The 23,293-nt window shown below is 31.3% G+C and overlaps 1 protein-coding gene across 2 annotated transcripts in view; it reads right to left on the bottom strand.

Annotated features, from left to right (window-relative positions):
- Positions 1-4,402: 4,402 nt before the first annotated feature.
- LOC139518049 (tyrosine-protein kinase RYK-like) overlaps positions 4,403-23,293 on the bottom strand; it is a 55,381-nt gene continuing 36,490 nt past the window's right edge. The window contains exons 2-15 of one of the 2 annotated variants that reach the window (XM_071309697.1): positions 23,151-23,284; positions 21,414-21,513; positions 19,363-19,497; positions 18,381-18,497; positions 16,502-16,664; positions 15,603-15,697; positions 14,708-14,830; positions 14,060-14,152; positions 13,512-13,714; positions 12,647-12,756; positions 11,539-11,698; positions 10,702-10,838; positions 6,959-9,037; positions 4,403-6,622 (exon numbers count right to left, since the gene is read on the bottom strand). In XM_071309697.1, coding sequence (XP_071165798.1) covers positions 8,926-9,037; positions 10,702-10,838; positions 11,539-11,698; positions 12,647-12,756; positions 13,512-13,714; positions 14,060-14,152; positions 14,708-14,830; positions 15,603-15,697; positions 16,502-16,664; positions 18,381-18,497; positions 19,363-19,497; positions 21,414-21,513; positions 23,151-23,284 — 1,682 coding nt within the window. In that variant the 3' untranslated portion in view covers positions 4,403-6,622; positions 6,959-8,925. The remainder of the gene's footprint in view (positions 6,623-6,958; positions 9,038-10,701; positions 10,839-11,538; positions 11,699-12,646; positions 12,757-13,511; positions 13,715-14,059; positions 14,153-14,707; positions 14,831-15,602; positions 15,698-16,501; positions 16,665-18,380; positions 18,498-19,362; positions 19,498-21,413; positions 21,514-23,150; positions 23,285-23,293) is intronic. The other variant, XM_071309698.1, reaches the window with a different exon arrangement.

Genomic DNA, 23,293 nt, shown 5'->3' with positions numbered 1-23,293 from the left:
ATGCTCAATAGTAGATTATAGTGGTCACATTGTAATGTTCAATCATATTCTTCAATGGTCACATTGTAATGATCAATCATAGTCTTCAATAGCTACATTGAAATACTCAATCATAGTTTATAGTGGTCACATTGTAATGCTCAATCATAGTTTATAGTGGTCACATTGAAATGCTCAATCGTAGTGTATAGTGGTCACATTAAAAATGCTCAATCATAGTTTATAGTGGTCACATTGAAATGCTCAATAGTAGTGTATAGTGGTCACATTAAAATGCTCAATCGTAGTTTATAATGGTCACATTGACATGCTCAATCATAGTCTATAGTGGTCACATTGAAATACTCAATCGTAGTTTATAGTGGTCGCATTGACATGCTCAATTATAGTTTATAGTGGTCACATTGAAATGATCAATCATAGTCTATTGTGGTCTTATTGAAATTCTCAATCATAGTTTATAGTGGTCACATTGAAATGCTCAATCATAGTCTTCTGTGGTCACATTGTAATGCTCAATCATAGTCTTCAATGGCTACATTGAAATACTCAATCATAGTTTATAGTGGTCACATTGTAATGCTCAATCGTAGTGTATAGTGGTCACATTAAAATGCTCAATCATAGTTTATAGTGGTCACTTTGAAATGCTTAATCGTAGTGTATAGTGGTCACATTGAAATGCTAAATCCTAGTTTATAGTGGTCATATTGACATGCTCAATAATAATCTATAGTGGCCACATTGAAACGCTCAATCATAGTCTATACTGGACACATTGAAATGCTTAATCATAGTCTATTGTGGTCTCATTGAAATGCTCAATCATAGTTTATAGTGGTCATATTGAAATGCTCAATCATAGTGTATAGTTGTCACATTGTAATGCTCAATCATATTCTATAGTGGCGACATTGAAATGCTCAATCGTAGTGTATAGTGGTCACATTGAAATGCTCAATCGTAGTTTAAAGTGGTCATATTGTAATGCACAATCATAGTCTATACTGGACACATTGAAATGCTCAATTATAGTCTATACTTGACACATTGAAATGCTCAATCATAGTTTATAGTGGTCTCATTGAAATGCTCAATCATAGTCTTCAATGGCTACAATCGTAGTGTATGGTGGACACATTGAAATGCTCAATCGCAGTTTATAGTGGTCATATTGTAATGTTCAATCATAGTCTATAGTGACCACATTGAAATGCTCAATCATAGTCTATACTGGACACATTGAAATGCTCAATCATAGTTTATAGTGGTCTCATTGAAATGCTCAATCATAGTCTTCAATGGCTACAATCGTAGTGTATGGTGGACACATTGAAATGCTCAATCGTAGTTTATAGTGGTCATATTGTAATGTTCAATCATAGTTTATAGTGGTCACATTGAAATGCTCAATCGTAGTGTATTGTGGTCATATTGACATGCTCAATCATAGTCTATAGTGGCCACATTGAAACGCTCAATCATAGTCTATACTGGACACATTGAAATGCTCAATCATAGTCTATTGTGGTCTCATTGAAATGCTCAATCATAGTTTATAGTGGTCACATTGAAATGCTCAATCATAGAGTATAGTGGTCACATTGTAATGCTCAATCATAGTCTATAGTAGCGACATTGAAATGCTCAATCGTAGTGTATAGTGGTCACATTGAAATGCTCAATCATAGTTTATAGTGGTCACATTGAAATGCTCAATCATAGTCTATACTGGCCACATTGAAACGCTCAAACATAGTATATAGTGGTCACATTAAAATGATAAATCATAATTATAATAGTGACCACATTGAATACCCAATCATAGACTATTGTGGTCACATTGAAATGCTCAATCATAGTCTATAGTGGTCACATTGAAATGCTCAATCGTAGTTTATACTGGTCTCATTTGAATGCTGAATCATAGTCTTAAATGATCAGAGTGAAATGTTCAATCATAGTCTGTAGTGACCACATTGTAATGTTCAAGTACTTTTTATTGGCCACATTGGAATGCACGATCATAGTTTATAGGGTCACATTGTAATGCTCAATCGAAGTTTATAGTGGTCACATTGAAATGCTCAATCATAGTATATTGTGGTCACATTGACATGCTCCATCATAGTATATAGTGACCACATTGTAATGTTCAATCATAGTTTATAGTAGTCTCATTAAAATGCTAAATCATAGTTTATAGGGTCTCATTGAAATGTTCAATCATAGTCTTAAGTGGTCATATTGAAATGTTCAATCATAGTCTTATTTAAGTGGTCATATTGAAATGTTCAATCATAGTCTTAAGTGGTCATATTGAAGTGCTCAATCATAGTCTATTGTGGTCTCATTGAAATGCTCAATCCTAGTTTATAGTGGTCACATTGAAGTGTTCAATCCTAGTCTTAAGTGGTCATATTGAAGTGCTCAATCCTAGTCTTAAGTGGTCATATTGAAATGCTCAATCATAGTTTATAGTGGTCACATTGAAGTGCTCAATCCTAGTCTTAAGTGGTCATATTGAAGTGCTCAATCCTAGTCTTAAGTGGTCATATTGAAATGCTCAATCATAGTTTATAGTGGTCACATTGAAGTGCTCAATCATAGTTTATAGTGGTCATATTGACATGCTCAATCATAGTTTATAGTGGTCATATTGACATGCTCAATCATAGTTTATAGTGGTCACATTGAAATGCTCAATCATAGTTTATAGTGGTCACATTGACATGCTCAATCATAGTTTATAGTGGTCATATTGACATGCTCAATCATAGTTTATAGTGGTCACATTGAAATGCTCAATCCTAGTCTTAAGTGGTCATATTGTTATGCTCAATCATAGTTTATAGTGGATACATTGAAGTGCTCAATCATAGTCTATAGTGGTCACATTGAAGTGCTCAATCCTAGTCTTAAGTGGTCATATTGAAGTGCTCAATCATAGTCTATAGTGGTCATATTGAAATGCTCAATCCTAGTCTTAAGTGGTCATATTGAAATGCTCAATCCTAGTCTTAAGTGGTCATATTGAGGTGCTCAATCCTAGTCTTAAGTGGTCATATTGAAGTGCTCAATCCTAGTCTTAAGTGGTCATATTGAAATGCTCAATCCTAGTCTTAAGTGGTCATATTGAAATGCTCAATCATAGTTTATAGTGGTCACATTGAAGTGCTCAATCCTAGTCTTAAGTGGTCACATTGAAGTGCTCAATCCTAGTCTTAAGTGGTCATATTGAAGTGCTCAATCCTAGTCTTAAGTGGTCATATTGAAATGCTCAATCATAGTTTATAGTGGTCACATTGAAGTGCTCAATCATAGTTTATAGTGGTCATATTGACATGCTCAATCATAGTTTATAGTGGTCATATTGACATGCTCAATCATAGTTTATAGTGGTCACATTGAAATGCTCAATCATAGTTTATAGTGGTCACATTGACATGCTCAATCATAGTTTATAGTGGTCATATTGACATGCTCAATCATAGTTTATAGTGGTCACATTGAAATGCTCAATCCTAGTCTTAAGTGGTCATATTGTTATGCTCAATCATAGTTTATAGTGGATACATTGAAGTGCTCAATCATAGTCTATAGTGGTCACATTGAAGTGCTCAATCCTAGTCTTAAGTGGTCATATTGAAGTGCTCAATCATAGTCTATAGTGGTCATATTGAAATGCTCAATCCTAGTCTTAAGTGGTCATATTGAAATGCTCAATCCTAGTCTTAAGTGGTCATATTGAGGTGCTCAATCCTAGTCTTAAGTGGTCATATTGAAGTGCTCAATCCTAGTCTTAAGTGGTCATATTGAAATGCTCAATCCTAGTCTTAAGTGGTCATATTGAAATGCTCAATCATAGTTTATAGTGGTCACATTGAAGTGCTCAATCCTAGTCTTAAGTGGTCACATTGAAGTGCTCAATCCTAGTTTATAGTGGTCACATTGAAATGCTCAATCCTAGTCTTAAGTGGTCATATTGAAGTGGTCAATCCTAGTCTTTGGCCCAATTATAAGTCACACTTAGTGTATTCTCTCTTGATTTCATCCAGTCAAAGTGGGAGGGGGGGGGGAGGAATCAGTTTAATGTAAACAATAATATCTTGAGATATTGATGGAAAGGATATGTGCAGACAAGGCTCTTATCAATGAATATATTTATCTCTTGAAATATGCCCAAAATAAGTTTCTGTCACACATGTAGTACAATACATTTGAACTTGCGTACATTTGTTTTTTCAGTCCTCATGAACCAATCAGAGATTACAAACCTTTAAGGTCACTATGAATATTGAATTAGCAGTATTTTATGTCATTCAGCAGCAAACAGACAACTACTACATTGGCATGCATAAGTACAACACCTGTTATCTAATCTACAAAAATAAACTGTCTCTTTCTGATAAATTTATTTATTTAATACTGCAAGTACAATGATATTATAAAACAAAACATAGTTAGTATACGAAGCTTCATGACACTTTTATAAAACTATAAATCAACACACTGCTCCAAAGCTTTGTGAAACAAAATGTCATTCAGCACAGATATCAATGAAAACACTTTCAAAATGTCATACATCTATTTAAATAAAAATTAAATCCATAGGATAGAAATCATGATTATCACATATTTGTTAAAACTCTCTGCAGTTTAAAACTGTTTTGCATACGTCAAACCAACAAAAATGGCCTAGTAATATTTTGATAGACGACGGACCACAGGATTGATTACATTTAATTTTGCCCTATTAAAAAGAACAACACTATTTAGTTATGACGCCACTTCTGTTATCTGTATATGATGTCAAGTCTCTGATCTGTGAACAATGTTATTCTGCATTATGGTGGAGCAGGAAAACATTCCAAAATGGGTGTTTTGTTTCAGAATCAGATCATTATACAAAATTATGTATTAGGAAATAGCGTGACTATTTACATTGAAAGAAATCCTCTTATAATTTTATTAAAAGATTTCAGAACTTTCTCTTTGTTTTCATTGTGTTTAAAATTAATTCCTCAAAAAAATATCATCCTAGATACACACAAATAAATGATAAATAAACAAATAAAACTCCTGACTCTTCCATATCTACCCTGTTATTATCATTTGATTGCTATTTACCCTCGGGCTAAAGTCCTCTGGCATATACCAAGATCTATGGATAATAAAACAGCCGATATTTAAAAAGTCAAGTATGAATCTTTTATTATCTCTGCTGATATAACATTAAATGAAAAGGATAGAAATAAGTGACCAACCACAGTCAATATTTAAAGTACAAAAAGTACAAATAATATAAAAATGTATTTCACAAACCAGACAAGCATATACTGTGGATTCAGTATTATTCGTTGGATACCAATTTTCGTGGGTAAAGTTGATACAGGTTAACCACAAATTCAAATGGTCAACGAATAATTAATTTTCAATAGGCTTTAATGTAGAGATTGAGGGCAAAACCACAAAATCAAATATCCCAGAAAATGCAGGTTTTCAGCAATCCACGAAAATTGATACCCACAAAAATAAATGAATCAACATTACACTGGAATCAAATTAAAATTTAATACCCTCTTAAATCATTCTTAAGATTTTACAGTGCCAAATAAACTTTTTCCAATTACTGTTACATGCAACAGCAAATAAAAGTACATATATATTTCAAAGAGATGTCCAAACAATATCACACTGATTGTTCAATGTTAATTAATTTATCCTTTGACTGATAAAATAATTGAAAACTTGCATATCTGCTGGTCCATATAGGTTGCACTTTGTAAATAAAGCTGCTTATCAAACAATGCCTCTTTTGGGGAGAAATAGAATATTCATAGATAATTAATTTTGTTTACATAATGGTTCTCAGTTCTGATCTGTAGGTTGCATCTCATAGAGACATATCTTGGGAATCTTACCAGTAATTATACATATGAATATTGTTTATATTTAAATCTGTGGTAACCCTACAGTCCAGATAGGGGTAGTTAAGATTTAAGCAATTTAGTGTTAGTTTAAATTCTTAGAAGTTTGGGGCATATAAATGTTGAAAATATGCTGCACAGCCCTTTATTTCAAACTATGAAAAAAATAGAAATGCATACCGTATGAACTTTCCATTCTAGGATATGATTTTTTCAAAACTTCATAGTAAAAGTGTTACAGTTTTAGCCATAAAGGGAGTTCCTATGGAAAAATGCATTGTCAATATTTACAGAAATGCAACCTATAGTTGACAGCTTTCATGTTCTCATCTTTTCACAAGTCAAAACAATCATGATTTCTTTTATTTGAAGTAAGTAAACAAAGAGTTGATAACCTATTAGAATCATATACAATTTTATTGATAAAATAGAGTCCTACATATCCTAACCCTTGTCTTAGTACAAATCACATTTTAATAGGATTTTCTAGCACTTATTATTACTTAGTAGCAGCCATATCAACTTTAATAGGATATCACAAATGTTTGACCTTATATAAAAGTCTCCTTATATAATAATATTATAGTGTAAGTAGAAAAGACAAATATTTTAAGTCTAGTCTTAATTTCAAGAGATAATTTGTTTTACAGTTCTAGTCTTTGACACCTTTCTGGTGATAAAATTAATTATCGCTATTTTGTGCATTTTTCCTTTGATCTTTTTTTGTGATAATTTTTCACATCATTCTACTCGCTTGAGATGGAAAATTATCGCTAGAAACTAAGCAGGCACATGGCCGCTTGAGATGGAAAATTATCGCTAGAAACTAAGCAGGCACATGGCGTTGCTAACGAAATTGACATGAAATTGACAACGTCATCATAGGTAAAATAGCTATAAACAGATTATCATTGATCATCTCAACTCGATTGCCTTTCTCGCTTTCGCTGTCCTGGCTCAAGCAAGAAAATCAATCTCGTTGAGATGATCAACCATAGTCTATAAATACAGTAAACTTATTACTAAACGGTTCTCACATTTATTTGTGTACATACAAACTGTCATATTATAACAATTTCACACCTTCATATGTATGTATGTACTGGTTGAATCCTACAACATTTTGAGCACCCCTCCAGAGCACCTTCTTATTAGTGATCCAATCAAATTAAACCAAACAATTGAAGTTTATTTTAAAACAATAATAGACAGTTTACAAGAAGAATATTTTCGGATAGACTTAGACCCTTTCATCTAAGATGATACACATAAACAATTTATATTTCATATTAAGTACAAATAAAAGAGGATAAACAACACAATCTTTACTCCATTAAAGCATGTCTTTCAATAAACAAATAATTGGTTACTATCACAATTATGAAATGAACATTTCAATTCAATATATGGCACAAATGATATGAAAAAAAATGTAAATAATATATATAAACAAACTTTTATGTAATTATGATTAATAAAAAATATACACATGAACTTTTTCTACAATGATATCTAATTTGGCACAAACAACAAATTATACAAACACATTTTAATTTCCATGGCAAACAACTTTCTCAAATCTAAATCAGTTAAAGAAGCTTAATTCATTTTCACAGTTCCAAATAATCTGCAGGAATTTTTAAATTGAGTACAAAGTAAGTAGACATTTTATCACCATGTAGTACAAATATACCCCCCCCCCCCCTTAATTTTAATGTTTTACACTATTATTCACCCCTAATCATTGTATAACTGAGATTTAAATAAAAATAAATAATTATTTTGTTGTTTATACTATTTCATGCTAAACATACACAAGCTAAAAGGCTGTAAACTTATCTCAGAGAAAGTGATGAATAATAAATTAAAGAAATACTTAGAATTGAAAACAAGTTACTGAAATGCTATAAATTGTGATTTGAAATAAAAACTGCCCTCTGATTGCCAATACATTTATCTATAGAACAGCCGTCATATTCTGTAATTCATACTCCTGATGCAATACAAAAAGTATATTAAAAACAAAAATCTTTAAATTAAGTAGTTGAAATCTCTTAAATCCACATATCTTTTTCAATTTAAAATATAAAAATGTATATACAGTAGCTATGTAATTACAATATTGCATTAGCCCATTGCCATTCTGGAACCTATCTGACTTATAAAATTAAGTTATTACATTCAAGTTATTCATGAATGTTGTTGAGAAATATAAAATGTTCCTAACTAAATAAACCATGATTTTCAGGACTTATTTAAAGAATAATACAAAGTTAACAGATGTACGATATTGAACTCTTTGTAAGCAATTTTGTTTTTGCAAGACATCCAAGACACAAGGAACATGTAGAAAAAAAGCTATTTATTAGTCATTTTCCTTATATCACTATTTTTCTATACAACTGCTCTTTGCATCTCTGGTCTGGTTTATCGTAATTGCCTTCATGTTGACCTGCCCTCTTATTACCTTTAATGTATTGTACTGATATCAAGTATTTGTATCCTTCTTACGAAGTAGTATATATGATCCATAATATACAATACAATTATCCATTGTAATATAGACTGGGTAACGTAACATCTAGCTAAACTACCTGTCTTACACATTTCCTGAGCATAAAACAAACCAACTTTTCTTGTAAAACACATTTTCACAAGTTATCAAAGACATGATGAACATATATTAATGATGATGAGACAGGGTATTGTCTGATCGTTGTTGATTATTATTATAATTCTATTTCATAGTCTTTGGCATTGTGAGTAAAATACTCTTGTCAAACACCCTCAATCATATTACTGATGTTTGGGATATATTTAGTATAAATACAGGATTTCACAATTGATAATATTTGTCACTTTTACATTCCTCCTTCACATATACTTTTTCTTTCAATACGGTTTTGCTGATCTGGAAATCTGTTTGAACATTTCAGAATATTGTTTAGTGTCTCCGATCAGAATGATGTTACTCAGCAACACACAGTTGTTTACATCAGACATATCTCCCGAGTGCCGTATAGAAGTCTTGTAAACAAATAAGTAACTGTGAAAACTTTGGTCTGTCATCAGGGTTTGTATTCCAACAATAAGATAGCACAGTGAATCTAAAACAAAAGATGTAAATTTCATCATCACTATTTCTTACGAAATTTTACAATTGATCTTACTGACTGTAAATTTCCTTTCTCAGGACAGTAGAGTGATATGAAAAATAATTCTAATGCAACAACGTTTGTAACGTTCATTTTGATTGGATAACGTAACTTTCTTACATGGCATCAATTGACAATTATGACGGCATATGACAGATTTTAAATACATGTTTTAACGTTGTTTTCTGTCAGTTTCATTAGAATGGAGATAACAATATTGTATTTTAAGCTTCGACGGCATCAATTTGGGATTTGATGGTCGCATATACCCGTCTCCGCTAACGCGTCGCCAGTAAACTTAATTTGCCACCATCAAATCCCCAATTGATGCCGTCGGAGCTTAAAATACAATACAGTTATCTCCTAATTGGAAGAAACTAAGGTGCATGTGATGTTGTTAATAAAATTAACAATGTTGTCATATAGCAATAGACTGATTATCATTGGTCATTTCAATTTGATTGCTTATCTCACTTTCGCTGTACCGGCTCAAGCGAAAAAATCGATCTTATTCAGATGACCAACAATAATCTATAATTATCTATCTTATTTGAAAATTATTATTTCCTTGTTGCACTTATTCCAGTGTGGAGTAAGAATATATAAATTAATTCCAAAATATGAAAATACAAATGTATCAAAACCAATTTCAGTTTGTTGCAAAAGTGAATTACAAAACATGAATATGAAAATTTCATCTAAAAACCTAATTTATTTATTTTCATGGAGTTTAAATCTTATTTAATCTTAGGGCGAAATCTGCGTTGGTGAAGATTCATATTATATTGTCCCTGATGGTCAATTTTTGACTTCAAATGGACCTAAAACCGGAAGTAGTCATTTCCTATGCGTATTTCAATAATAATAATAACGATCAGTAGTTGTATGGCCGTGGGTTTGCACTATTTTTGCAAGTTTTATGCCTCTGAACTTCCTGTGTAAGACACAGATGTGAAGCCCACCCCTCCAGAAAACCGAGTTTCAGCCAATTTCAATTTTATAAGTCCGTATTCGTCCTCAAAATGCAACTAATACATGAGAAACATGAAGATGGATAGCCTCAGGTTAACGGAACATACATAACTTTTAAAATAAGTATCATGAAGTGGACTTCAAAAAGTATGGAACGCCATTGATGCCAAATAACGGTGGTCTGGGTATACCCGTCATATTTATTTTTTAAATAAATACGGAAAAACTGGAATTTTTTTTTTAACAAATTTACTTCTGGATACTATCTTATGATCATAAACAAGCTTCTGTCTAAATTTGGTACAAATCCAGGATAGTTTAAGAAAGTTTTTTAAATTTCAAAAACTTTAACCACAGAGTGAATATTTGTGGAATGTAGGATCGCTATTTCTCGCTTTTTTAACTTAAGTCAAAGGCTAGACAAAAACCTTTATAATTTAATTATATTTTTAACATTTTTCCCTAAGCATGGGTAACTATGGATTGGGAGATGTCAAGCTTTTAACATTTTTTTATACCAGCCAATTTTTGGATTCAGAGCAAGATGAGAGCATATTTTATGACTTGGTCACATTCTTTAAAGTTCAGGCAATATTCAGGAGCATAAGGAAGCAAATTTGCTTATTTGTCAAACAAAAACTTACAGTTCATCAGGACAGTTCATAGGTTGGGCTATTCTGTATCCTTCCCGTAAATAACCAGCCATTTCAAATGGATCTATTTCTGAATAAGGTATCTGGCCTAAAGTTAGCATTTCCCATACTGTTACAGCAAATGACCACTAGAAACATAAAATAAATGTATTATATATACAATACAGCTAGAACTAACGACCACTAGAAACATAAAATAAGTACAATGTATCATAAAATAATATACCAAAAGACAACAAAAAACATAAAAGAAAATTATAAACCTAAAACTAGAAATATTTCAATTAAAATATAACATGCCACAACAAAGAAATATGTATCTCAAAACTTAAATTCGACCAATGAAACATGAAAATGAGGTTATGGTCAGTAGAGCCTGATTTGAAGGAGGCTAAACTATCAATGATTCTTGTACAAAATTAAAATTAATATATAAAATGTTTAGCAAGTCTTGCATGTTAAATTTTAAAATTCAACTGTCTTGAGTGAAGAAATAATGTATCACACTTGATTCAGAGGTTAAATCTATATTTGTTTTATTTTCATGTATAGTGAAACTTACTTGTCAGATAAAAAAGTGTTCAGGTTACGAAAGTTAAATCACCAACATATATTTATCTAATATTATTGAATTTGTTTTTTTAAGCCTAGATAGAACAAGACTTGTATTCTTTCTCATCACCACAAATACATATGAATGGATCATACCACATCACTAGGAAATGAAAAAATATATTTCTCTAATATAATAGAATTTGTTTTTTTGAAGCCTATAACAATCATTGTATATCATTCTCATCACTACCAATATATTTAAATGGAACATACCACATCACTGGGAAATGAGAATCTCCTTTCAACAATAGCTTCTACTGCTAACCACTTAACAGGTCTATTTTCATTGTCTCCCAAACAGTTATATTCTGAGGGGAACAAATCTCTTGCTAAAGCATTGTCTGTTATCTTTATAACACAATCACCATCAATCCTATAAATATACAATATTGGTTAATAATGGAGAATATTTAAAGATAGTATGTCGAATAAAAGATCAATACATGAATAAGTACTGTTTTGAAAAGCTGTTTAGGTTACAAGGAAGTAATTATTTACATAGGTGACAATGGTAGCCTTATTTGGTCCTGCCTTTTCACTATCAAAGATCCATTAAAAAACATTTTGAATTCTGAATTATCAACACCTTTGGGTGTAATTGCAATGGTCAAACAAATATGGTGCCGCAGTTTTTTTGATAGAAAAATGGCATTTTTTAAGGGTACTCAACGGTTCCGGAATTTTCAAATAGTATGAATGGAGAACACCCCTTGCTTAATTTGGCACAGAAAATGTTGCTTGTCTTAGAGAGTTTTCTCTAAATTTCTCGCTATTTCTACACCAATGGCCAACACCCATTTCTCACTATTTCAATTTTAATTTCTAATTACCAAGGCAGCAGAAAATAAATTTACTTCTACCTATTATCTTGGATGTAAAATCTAGGTGGCACCAGTCATCTTTATTTACTTCCTTTTAACCTCAAAAGATGGAGTAAGAGTAAAACAGGGGAGATAAATCTACATTGATTGGAATCAAATATTTCTTAATATTATATTTACATATCCCCTGTACATTGGTTTACCTCTCATCAATGAGTCAAATTTGAACATTTTACATTTCTCAAACTGCTATGAAAGTACCATGATATTTCTTTTTTTTGTGTTTATTTTTAGATATACCTCAAATATGGATATCAAGAGAATTCCAACATATTTATAATTCCAGTGAACAGATAAGCAATGTCATTAATCTTCCAGGACTTCAATAACTAAAAATAATTGATTGTTTTATGGGCAAAAGTGTCAACTAATTATATTGTATTTCAAAAGTCAGAAAAACTGAAGATATAACTATTTGTTATTTTGATTAAGTAACTTACACACAATTTCTAGCTGCTATATCTTTATGAATGATTCTTTTCCTGTGAAGGAACTGAATCCCTTTGATTATCTGTAATGCCATGAACACTATTTGCTGCGTTGACATAGGCTACAATATAAGATAAATAACAGTTTCATTACAAACTTATTCAACATAACATTTGAGTCTTGGTTTTTCTGCCTAAAGGGACATTATAACCTACACTGTTTGGCCTCTGAAATTGCAAAACTACCAAAATACTTCACAAAGTATGTCTATTTTATGATAAACCTGTATCGCTTTCAAGCAATGATTTCAATTGTGATATTTGTGTGTCATTAAATATTTTTATACCCTAAATTTTCACTAAAATTAGCAAAAGCATTATCCAACAAGATATTCTACTGACATCAACATCTTTGTGGGAGATATGTGGCTAAACCTCTTTTTTTTGCAAGATTTTGTTCAACATTTTAATAGAATGTCTTGTATAAAATTTTCCTTTCCAGTAAGATGTTTAAATGCCTAGAGCAATTATTGAAGATAAGAATAGAACAATATCGTAACAAATATACTGATACTTGCTGGACTTCTGTCCTCTCATTTCACAAGCTAAATTTATAACAGATTTAGATTTTCAAATTTAAGAGGGAAAACAGCAATTCTTAAAACTAAATGAAATATTTTGGTTATAGTAATAAATTTTGAATGGGAAGCATTTATTTACATCAATACTCTCAGAAACATATTGTCAACATAACAAACAAGGGTGCATATTGTCAGTTGAGGTCACTGGCATATCATACATTTAAATGCAGTTAATAAAATATTCATCAGAACAGCAGCAAAATGTTGACTTAAAAAACTAAATTATTTTTACTTACACAATGTGAACCAGTATCTGAGACTCTGCACTGAAGTAAGAATTTTTTGAGGTTGCCCACCGTGGTATTGGGATAAATGATGTAAGGTAGAAGTCCATCTCCAATACATGAACCTATTACTGGGTAAATATTGGTATTCACTTGACTCTTCATCATACAACTCTCTGATAAAAATAATTGTACTTGGTCTTCTCGAGCTTGATCTGAAATTGATAAATATTCTAACTTTCTATGATCACAATAAATGGGGAAAAGTGCTTAAAAAATACTAAAACAAAATTTTTAATGTGATAACATGTTAAATTCTTTTTACAATTCCATATCATGGTTACACTTTTTGGTGTCTAAGATACTGAATTTCAACATTAAATTCAATCTGAAAACGATCACTTTAAAACAAGTCTCTTACTGTCTAATAAATAAACTTTAAACTTTTAAAAAGAATAATGTATTTCAAACTTCTTCTAATGGATATTTTTCATCCAAACAAAGATTACTTTTAGCCATTTTTTTTTCTGGTTTGGATTGTTTTATATTAATGTTCCTACCAGTGACAGTTTTTACAATAATTTCTTGATCTACAGGGAACTGGTTCTGGTCATCACTTAATAATATTCCTTCGTATATCCTTCCAAATGTTCCTGAAATTAAATCAATATTTATAAATCTATTAAGCTCATTTTCAAAATTTTTTATTGGCAGTTTTTTTTTCAAATTTTATTTTCAGCAGGTGAGATTCAATTCTTTCTTTCTTTAAAAGTGTAAAATATATCTTTCCATTAACTTCCTTTAACTAAATATTCATTAATTATTGTTGCAAAACAAAGACTAGTTTTTCTGTACCAATAAGTGGCAATAAGGATTTTGCTTTAAGGCATGAGCTCTTCCTTTCATCTCTGAAGATCTTTCTATCAAAATGAAGATCAATAATAAAAGCATTGTTACTTTAAATATGTTATTTTATTTTATGACATTGTCTCATCAACCCAATACCCATTCTTTTTCATTCTACAGTTTCTACATTTTATTAAACTTTATCTACTAAATAAAAAGATATAATAATTTCCATTAGCTTGATGTGTTTGCGTTTTTTGATTTTACCATTTGGTAAGGGAATTTCCATTTTTAATTTCCTTTGGCATTTTTGTTATTTTACTTTTTCCATTGAAATTATTTGTCTTTCCTAAAAGTTTTACCTTCCAATAAAACTTCTTTTAATGAGATTCTTTCTCTGCCAATAGCAATTTCATTTAAAACTTCAGCCGGCTCAGGGGGACATAACTCTGGTATTGGTGAGGGTCCACAGGAAAAATTTCTTACTGAAATACATATAAATTCATAATAGTAAAATATATTGAATTCATGGTTTAATAATCAAAAAATATTCTACAATTGAATCATGCATGACCTTGTGATTTATTGAAAGAAATTTGTCTTAGGAAACACAATCTATTACAAAATTGAACATCTAAGTTTTATTCCTGTTTATCAATTACGAATTTGGTAAATTTTTTGGTTAGGGTTTACGGTAAAAATGTGTTTTTTCAGGAAAAATGAAAATTGGAAAAAAAATATTTTCACAGAATTTTTGGTTTCCATCAATGTTGAGTCAAAAGTTTGGTTCATTTCAATAACTATTCAAAAGTTTTATGCATAGACATTAAAGGAGTTTCTTTTTGTTTGTTTGTTTGTTTTGCTTGTTGTTTAGTATAGAAAATGGTATTTGATAATGTTGAAAATAGATGTAGACTTACTCCAAGGCTAACCTAAGTAATCATATGTAAACCATTTTTACATTTCAGAGACAAAATTCAAGGGACATAACTACGAAATGGTAACAAAATTAGAACTTGGCCTGCATTTATCAGTATTTAGAAGTTTAAAGTTTTACAAAGTTTTAAAGTCTTACCCAATTTTTCTGTTTGTGCTTCTCTTGCTCTTTTTTGATAAAGTTGGGTGACAGTCTTTAAATCAATACTAGTTTTTTTTTTATACCATTGAGCATTGTGTTCAATTTAATAAAGGTTTCTTATCATAAAAATCCTGTTTACAGATGGACAATGTAGTGACAATCACTTGTTAATGACTCACTTGAACCTTTAATGCTATTGTCCATAGGAGTTTCTGGTCTGATAAATGACTGGCTCTGTTGCTTGGTTAATGCTTGAGAACTGCTGTTGGTATCACTAAAAAATATTATTTAACAATTAAGGTGACAATAATATATATTATTATGAGTTTAACAATAAGAGCAGCTACTTCATTACTACTATGGAATAGAATTGATTTAAATAAGAATGGAAAGTAGAAAATATATAACCATTCAATTTTCGAACAGATCTTGAAAAATAAAAAATCTTGCCCTGTAAAGAATGAATATGAAGAAACATTCTGATTGTATTGTTGAACAAGCATTTTTAGAGTTTAGGTTAACATTACACCATCAGCTAATGGCCACAGTATATCAAATATAAACATTTCTTACTATATTTTGTAAGTGTGAAGGACATTAAAGGATAAAACACTCTCTTCTTTTAAAAAGTTTAGTCATGTGTAAACAGGGTCAATAAACACACAAACTTATAAGAAAATCAAAAGGGTTGTAAGTCTTAAGCTTGTAGGTAAACAGTACAGTTTACACTGCAAAAACATAAATAATCCTTATGATTCTTAACCCAAAAGACATATATTGTTTTTCTTTCAATTATTACTTCTGAGAACCCTAGGACTCCATTCATGGTACATGTATAGCTTATTTTAAAAAAGAAAGTTTCATAGGAAACTGGAAAGTAATGTACCCCCATTTTTTGAAAGGACTAAAGGAATACCTTATACAAAGTTTTAAAGGTACAAAGACTTGAGCAGACATACTAATACTTTATGCACCTCTCCTTTTTTGAAAGGTTTTACAAAGTATTAACGTTACCATAGATGTAATACCCATGATGGGTAAAACATCTATCACGTTACAAAGGTTTGATAAGACATACTAATACTTTATTCTTTCGTTATATCCCCTGGATGAGTTCTTCTGTGTATTGAGGTAATAAACTGCTACAGCTAATGCAATGAGGAGGATTACACCACAAGCACATCCAACAGCTATATAGAACACATGGGTTGACATGGCAGTTTCTTTGGACGGTGGCTGATCTGTAAAAACATATAAATCCCATTTATTATACACATCATTTTATGTACTGTGGATTCTTTATTTTCTTGGGTACTAATTTTCATGGAAAGAGACAAACTGACACTTTTGTGGATATCTAGTTACATGGTTTTGCCAAAGTCTGCATTGAAGCCAATGGAAAATTTACAATTTCGTTGAACATTTAATTTCCTGGTTACCTGTACCCACGAAATTTACAAAAATTGGTATCCAACGAATTATAATGAATCCACAGTACCAGCTGAATTAAAAGAACAGATGTCAATTTTCTAAAACCTTTTTTTATATAACGTACCAAACGTACCTATATATTCATAAATAATAAGATAATACAAGGTTGTTTTTAACATAAGGTATTTCAGTATAAATACTATCAATCCAGAATTTTCCTTGCTAACAATTTGTATTCATGTGAGATACATTAGGCTCTGCTACAAGAGATACATAAACATAAGAAACTACATATATCATAACAAGAGTGCACACGCTGAAATGTCTCACCTTCTTTACTAATACATTGATATTATGTTGATAGTCCTAAGTATAAAGCTTTATTACAACTGTCACATAAACTTAACATTAACCAAGATAACTAAACAAAGACCAATGAACCATGAAAATGAGGTCAAGGTCAGATGAAGTATGCCAGGCAGACATGTACAGCTAACAATGCTTCCATACAACAAATATAGTTGACCTATTACTTATAGCTTAAAAAAAATAGACCAAAACACAAAAACTTAACACTTTGCAATGAACCTTGAAAATGAGGTCACACTCAAATAAAACCTGTGCGACCGACATATAGATCATAAAATATTTCCATACACCAAATATAGTTTACTTATGGCATATAGTATTAGATAAAAAGACCAAAACTCAAAAACTTACCTTTGACCACTCAACCATGAAAATGAGGTCACGGTCAGATGACATCTGCCCGCTAGACACGTACATCTTACAATCATTCCATACAACAAATATAGTAGATCTATTGCATAAAGTATGAGAAAAACAGACCAAAACACAAAAACTTAACTATAACCACTGAACCATGAAAATGAGGTCAAGGTCATATGACACCTGCCAGTTGGACATGTACACCTTACAGTCCTTCCATACACCGAATATACTAGACCTATTGCTTATAGTATCTGAGATATGGACTTGACCACCAAAACTTAACCTTGTTCACTGATCCATGAAATGAGGTCGAGGTCAAGTGAAAACTGTCTGACGGACATGAGGACCTTGCAAGGTACGCACATACCAAATATAGTTATCCTATTACTTATAATAAGATCAAGGACATTTGACATGTGACTGACAGAAACTTCGTAACATGAGGCATCCATAAACAAAGTATGAAGCATCCAGGTCTTCCACCTTCTAAAATATAAAGCTTTTAAGAAGTTAGCCGCCGCCGGATCACTATCCCTATGTCGAGCTTTCTGCAACAAAAGTTGCAGGCTCGACAAAAATTACATATGTTTCAGTTTATAGGTCTTGCTAATACTGGACTTTTGAGTTTCGTAATATTTCATACTGACAGTATTTGTAATGTTTGTTTCATTAAGAACTGTTTCTTAGCCTGAACATTATATTTTACTTCAAGAATTAGATTATATTGTAAACATTATGTAAAAGTTTGATTGGGTAGGTACATATTTCTCTCCAGTCTGTATAATTTACTTTACCTAGAGTATTAGACATGCCCTTGTGGACTGCATGTGAAATGTTTGGTGGGGTAGGGAAAACTTTTGGAGTATCAACTTGTACACTGCCTTCATCTAGGAACGACTGTTGAACTTTGTCTGAAAATAATTTTTAGAATATCAATATGATGATTATAAAAATTATCTTATCTTTTAAAAATGATTAATTCTTGCCATACAAAAAAAGTTCGTGAAAACTATTTTAGCTATCTTATTCTGGATTTCAAATCATTACCATAAAAAAAACTAATAAACAGATAAATCCTCTTAAAATGTGTATAAATTATTATGATTCATTTCCTCTGCACTGCCTGCACACTTCAGTATTTATTATTTCTACATCATTAATTAAATCGTGTAAACCAAAGTTGACCAAAACAACTTGAAAGCTGTCAATAATAGAATACACCTAATGCTTTTCCCACAGATTTATAATTAAGATAACCTGTAAAAAAAAAGAAGATAGTTAACGATTTCACCACTGCCGTTTAATTAAGATACCCGTCTTATCCCATACCGATGTAATCAGTGATGTCAACATTAGACGCTCGGTTTCCAAACTTAAATCTGACATCAGGCTATGACAGCTGATGGACAAAACATGTCGTTAATTTATCTAACATTCAAGTTAAGAATACATGCAGTTTAAAAGATGCATGTAAAAATAAATAAAATGCAACTTTTATATCATAGTTGTTGAAGATTTCTATCTTTTGGATAGGCATAATATAATATTGTTTCTCAAATTATTTTGTTTTTTCAGTATTGTCATATTGATTGGAGTAAATCGATAAAATATAAAACTTTTTTTGTATAAAATTCCTAACAACAATAATTGATGAATTGGTTCTAAAATTCTATTCAGGTCCTGATGAGTTATATAGAGTAGAATTGAGTCTATAATACTACATGATTTCTTTTTATTTGTACACTATTGAGCATTCATTTTTAAAGAATATTTTACCTTTTAAACACATTTTTCTTCTGACTAAATTTAATACAGTAAGATTTGATGCTGAGAAGATGCTGATATTCAGCTGCATGTTGACTATAACCTCTCCACTAATCTTTCCTGTACATGGAAATTCTACCTTGAAAACTGTAAATAGCAGAAGAAATAAACTGTAAATAGCAGAAGAAAAAAAAAATTGTATAAGAAAAAATATTGAATAATAATTTCCTGTCAATATACACATCTACATAGTATGTCCTTATAATCTACAAAATTTCATGAAATTCTGTTGTGTGTTTTCAGAGGAGTTGAGATGACAAACTGTTGCAGAAGTACATTGAAGCAAATAAGTTCAAAGGGGTGTAACTCCTAGAAATAAAATTGAATCGTAATTTCCCGTCAATATGCACAACTACATAGTATGTCCTTATTATCTGAAAAGGTTTCATGAAATTCTGTTGTGTAGTTTAAGAGGAGTTGCGATGACAAACTGTTGCAGTAGTACATTGAAGCAAATAAGTTCAAAGGGGCGTAACTCCTAGAAATAAAATTGAATCGTAATTTCCCGTCGATATGCACAACTACATAATATGTCCTTTTTATATAAAAAGATTTCGTGAAATTCTATTGTGTGGTTTGAGAGGAGTTGCGATGACAAACTGTTGCAGTAGTACATAAAGTAAATAAGTTCAAAGGGGCGTAACTCCTAGAAAAAAAATTGAATCGCAATTTCCCGTCAATATGCACAACTACATAGTATGTCCTTATTATCTGAAAAGGTTTCGTGAAATTCTGTTGTGTGGTTTGAGAGGAGTTGCGATGACAAACTGTTGCAGTAGTACATTAAAGTAAATAAGTTCAAAGGGGCGTAACTCCTAGAAAAAAAATTGAATCGCAATTTCCGGTCGATATGCACAACTACATAGTATGTCCTTATTATCTGAAAAGGTTTCGTGAAATTCTGTTGTGTGGTTTGAGAGGAGTTGTGATGACAAGAAACAGGACTGACGAACGGACGGACGGACGGACGGATTGAAGGACGGATTGACGGAAGGACTGACGGACGGACTGACGGACGGACGGGTCAAATACATTATACCTTCCGCAACTTCGTTGCATGGGGTATAATAATTTATAGTAAGTTTTGCACTCAATCGGTAGTATTGCATAGAATATAAAATTCCAAATAAGCAACAGGGATTTATAAAATAGCATCAATGAGTAAAAAAAACTATGTTAGAAAAAAAGAAAGAAAAAAGTGACCATAGGACAACATGCCCCTCTCACTCAATATCATTTTTATATTCAATGAACTAAGAAATCTGGGTGAAAATCATAATTTTGCATATATATTACAGTTCACTCATGAAAGGAATTGTTCTTCTTTGATGTAGGTGGGGCATAAACAAGGAAACACAAACATACTTTATTCTAATTTATGTTTAGTTATGTTTTTATTTTTTTGCCACGAATTTTCATAGATATCTAACAGTTATAAACAATAAACTGGTTAATTAGTGCAGTTTTAACCTACATACATTTTGTATATGACATAAGAACTGTCTCTAAGTTTGAAGTGTATAATAACGTATAATTGCCACAATCATAGACATGCTTCAACAGCAATTAATACCAAGTATTTACACAAATGAGGAAAGTTTGTTTATTACATTCCTTAGCTTTGTCAACATTTTTGTACAAGACAAATTTTGTCAAGGTTAAGAATCCTGTAAAGAAATTATATTTTTTAAGCTTTCCACACTGTTTTAATAAACAATATTTCCATAACTGAAAGAAAAGAAAGTATTTGAATAAAAACAAACAATGGGTAGTATAAATGTAACTGACACAGCAGAACAAATTCAAAACATATAATCTAGACAATTATAATATAATTTGTCATACAATGCATATGAATAAATAAGATATTTGGGATATAGTTTTCAACAAGAAAGCGACCCAACAACACCAATAACTAAGTCATCAAGAGGTCAAAACACAGTAACACTTCTACTAGACATAAATTTGTTTTAGCTATCAAACTGCTTCCATACATGACTTACCAGATAATGTGTTAGGTACATAGCCATCACTTGTGATGTTAGCTCTTGGCTGGGACATGGCTCTTGAATTAGACACATTGAATCTCATGCTAAACAGCATCTAAAAAATATACAACAAATATATATAATAAATATAATTTAGATAATTAAGGCATTCTCCAATTGGAAAATGCTTAATTAGTCATCAAAGGTACCAGGATAATAATTTAGTTGACGTGCATTTCGTCTACATAAGACTCATCAGTGACGCTCATATCAAAATATTTATAAAGCCAAACAAGTACAAAGTTGGAGAGCATTGAGGATCCAATATTCAAAAAAATTGTGCCAAATACGACTAAGGTAATCTATGGCTGGGATAAGAAAATCTTTAGTTTTTCAAAAAAATTCAAAGTTTTGAAAACAGAAAATTTATAAAAATGACCACATTATTGATATTCATGTCAACACCGAAGTGTTGACTACTGGGCTGGTGAAACCCTCGGGGACGAAACGTCCACCAGCAGTGGCATAGACCAAACTTGTCTATTAATTTAAGGTATTTGCAATTATGAGATCGCCATAAATGCAAAACCCCTTTTAAGAACATATAAACGGTAAGACAGGGAATTTCCAACTCCAGCCTATTTTATAATATGGTGAAAAGAGCTAAGAATCTTAAACTACTTATTTCTATTACTTACAAAGATTCAGCTATATAACTTATATCATATGATAGGCATAGCATGAAGCTAAAACTATAACACAAATTTTGCAATTGTCTAATTAACAAAACTTGGTATACACAAACTTGGTCAAACTTGCTAAAAGGTAACCCGAATAATTCAGTCGTTATATTCCGCTGATCTACGAAGACTACATTAACGCCTGAACGTCTTCCTCGATCAAGATCGTCAACCGGAATTTTCACACCGCTTTGCAATATGGGAATTTTGATTTAAACTGGCAGCTAAAGAAGGAGGAGTTCCGGATGTTAATTGATGTTAAATGATGTAAACTGATGTTAATTGATGTTAATTAATTATTATCAGATTTGTGTTAATTGAACACACGTGTTTGGTAAGACAATTACAAGAGAGTTGCGCAGACTCATTATCCTGATCGCTGCTGATTGGCTCTCTCTCACAGAGAGCAGGCGACGCGGCCAATGATCACAAGGAGTTCAAGCCTTCGTGTGGGAGAAAATCGGACACGGAAAGGGCTTGAATTATTCGAGTTAGCTAAAAGGTTAAATTTCAAAATAATCAAACTGTTTATTACAAAATTATATGCACATAGCACCTCATTATATCAAGGTTAAGCTGGCTGACATAAGAGAAATATAATTTCATGAGATTTCTTTTGCAAATGGGCATTATTAGGTCAAGTGAATGTCAACCTCATCAAAACTATCTGTGATCTGAAAACATTCATTATAGAATCATAACCAATGTGTCATGTAATTTGGATTTTTTTTGGTAGCATTTGCTCAAACTACTTGTTCAATAAAGGCAGTAGTATACCGCTGTTCAAAATTCATAAATCAATTTTATGAAAAATGGTGGGTTGAACATGTTTTTACATCTAAATATATAAATCAAACGTTTTATATATTTAGATGTGAAAACATCCTCATAACACTAACAAAAGCAATTAAATTTTGTGCCAAATTTTTAAAATCATCTACGATTATTCTGAGCAAATCCTTAACCAAGTTCAATAAAAGATGCATTTATTTGCAAACTTTAAAATACTCACGGCTGGAGTCTGACGTAAGCTCTGCCATGTGAAGTAAATTTCTTTAACATCGTAGTTGATTGGCATTTCAAATGACAGCGCATAATTATTGATAATTCCATTTCTCACGTAATAAAGTTCCGAGGATTTAATACCTGAAATAA

Source organism: Mytilus edulis, chromosome 3 (assembly GCF_963676685.1).
Source record: "Mytilus edulis chromosome 3, xbMytEdul2.2, whole genome shotgun sequence".
Taxonomy (NCBI): domain Eukaryota; kingdom Metazoa; phylum Mollusca; class Bivalvia; order Mytilida; family Mytilidae; genus Mytilus; species Mytilus edulis.
The sequence above is the reverse complement of the archived record's forward strand: the minus strand, read 5'-3'. Positions and strand labels throughout refer to the sequence as shown.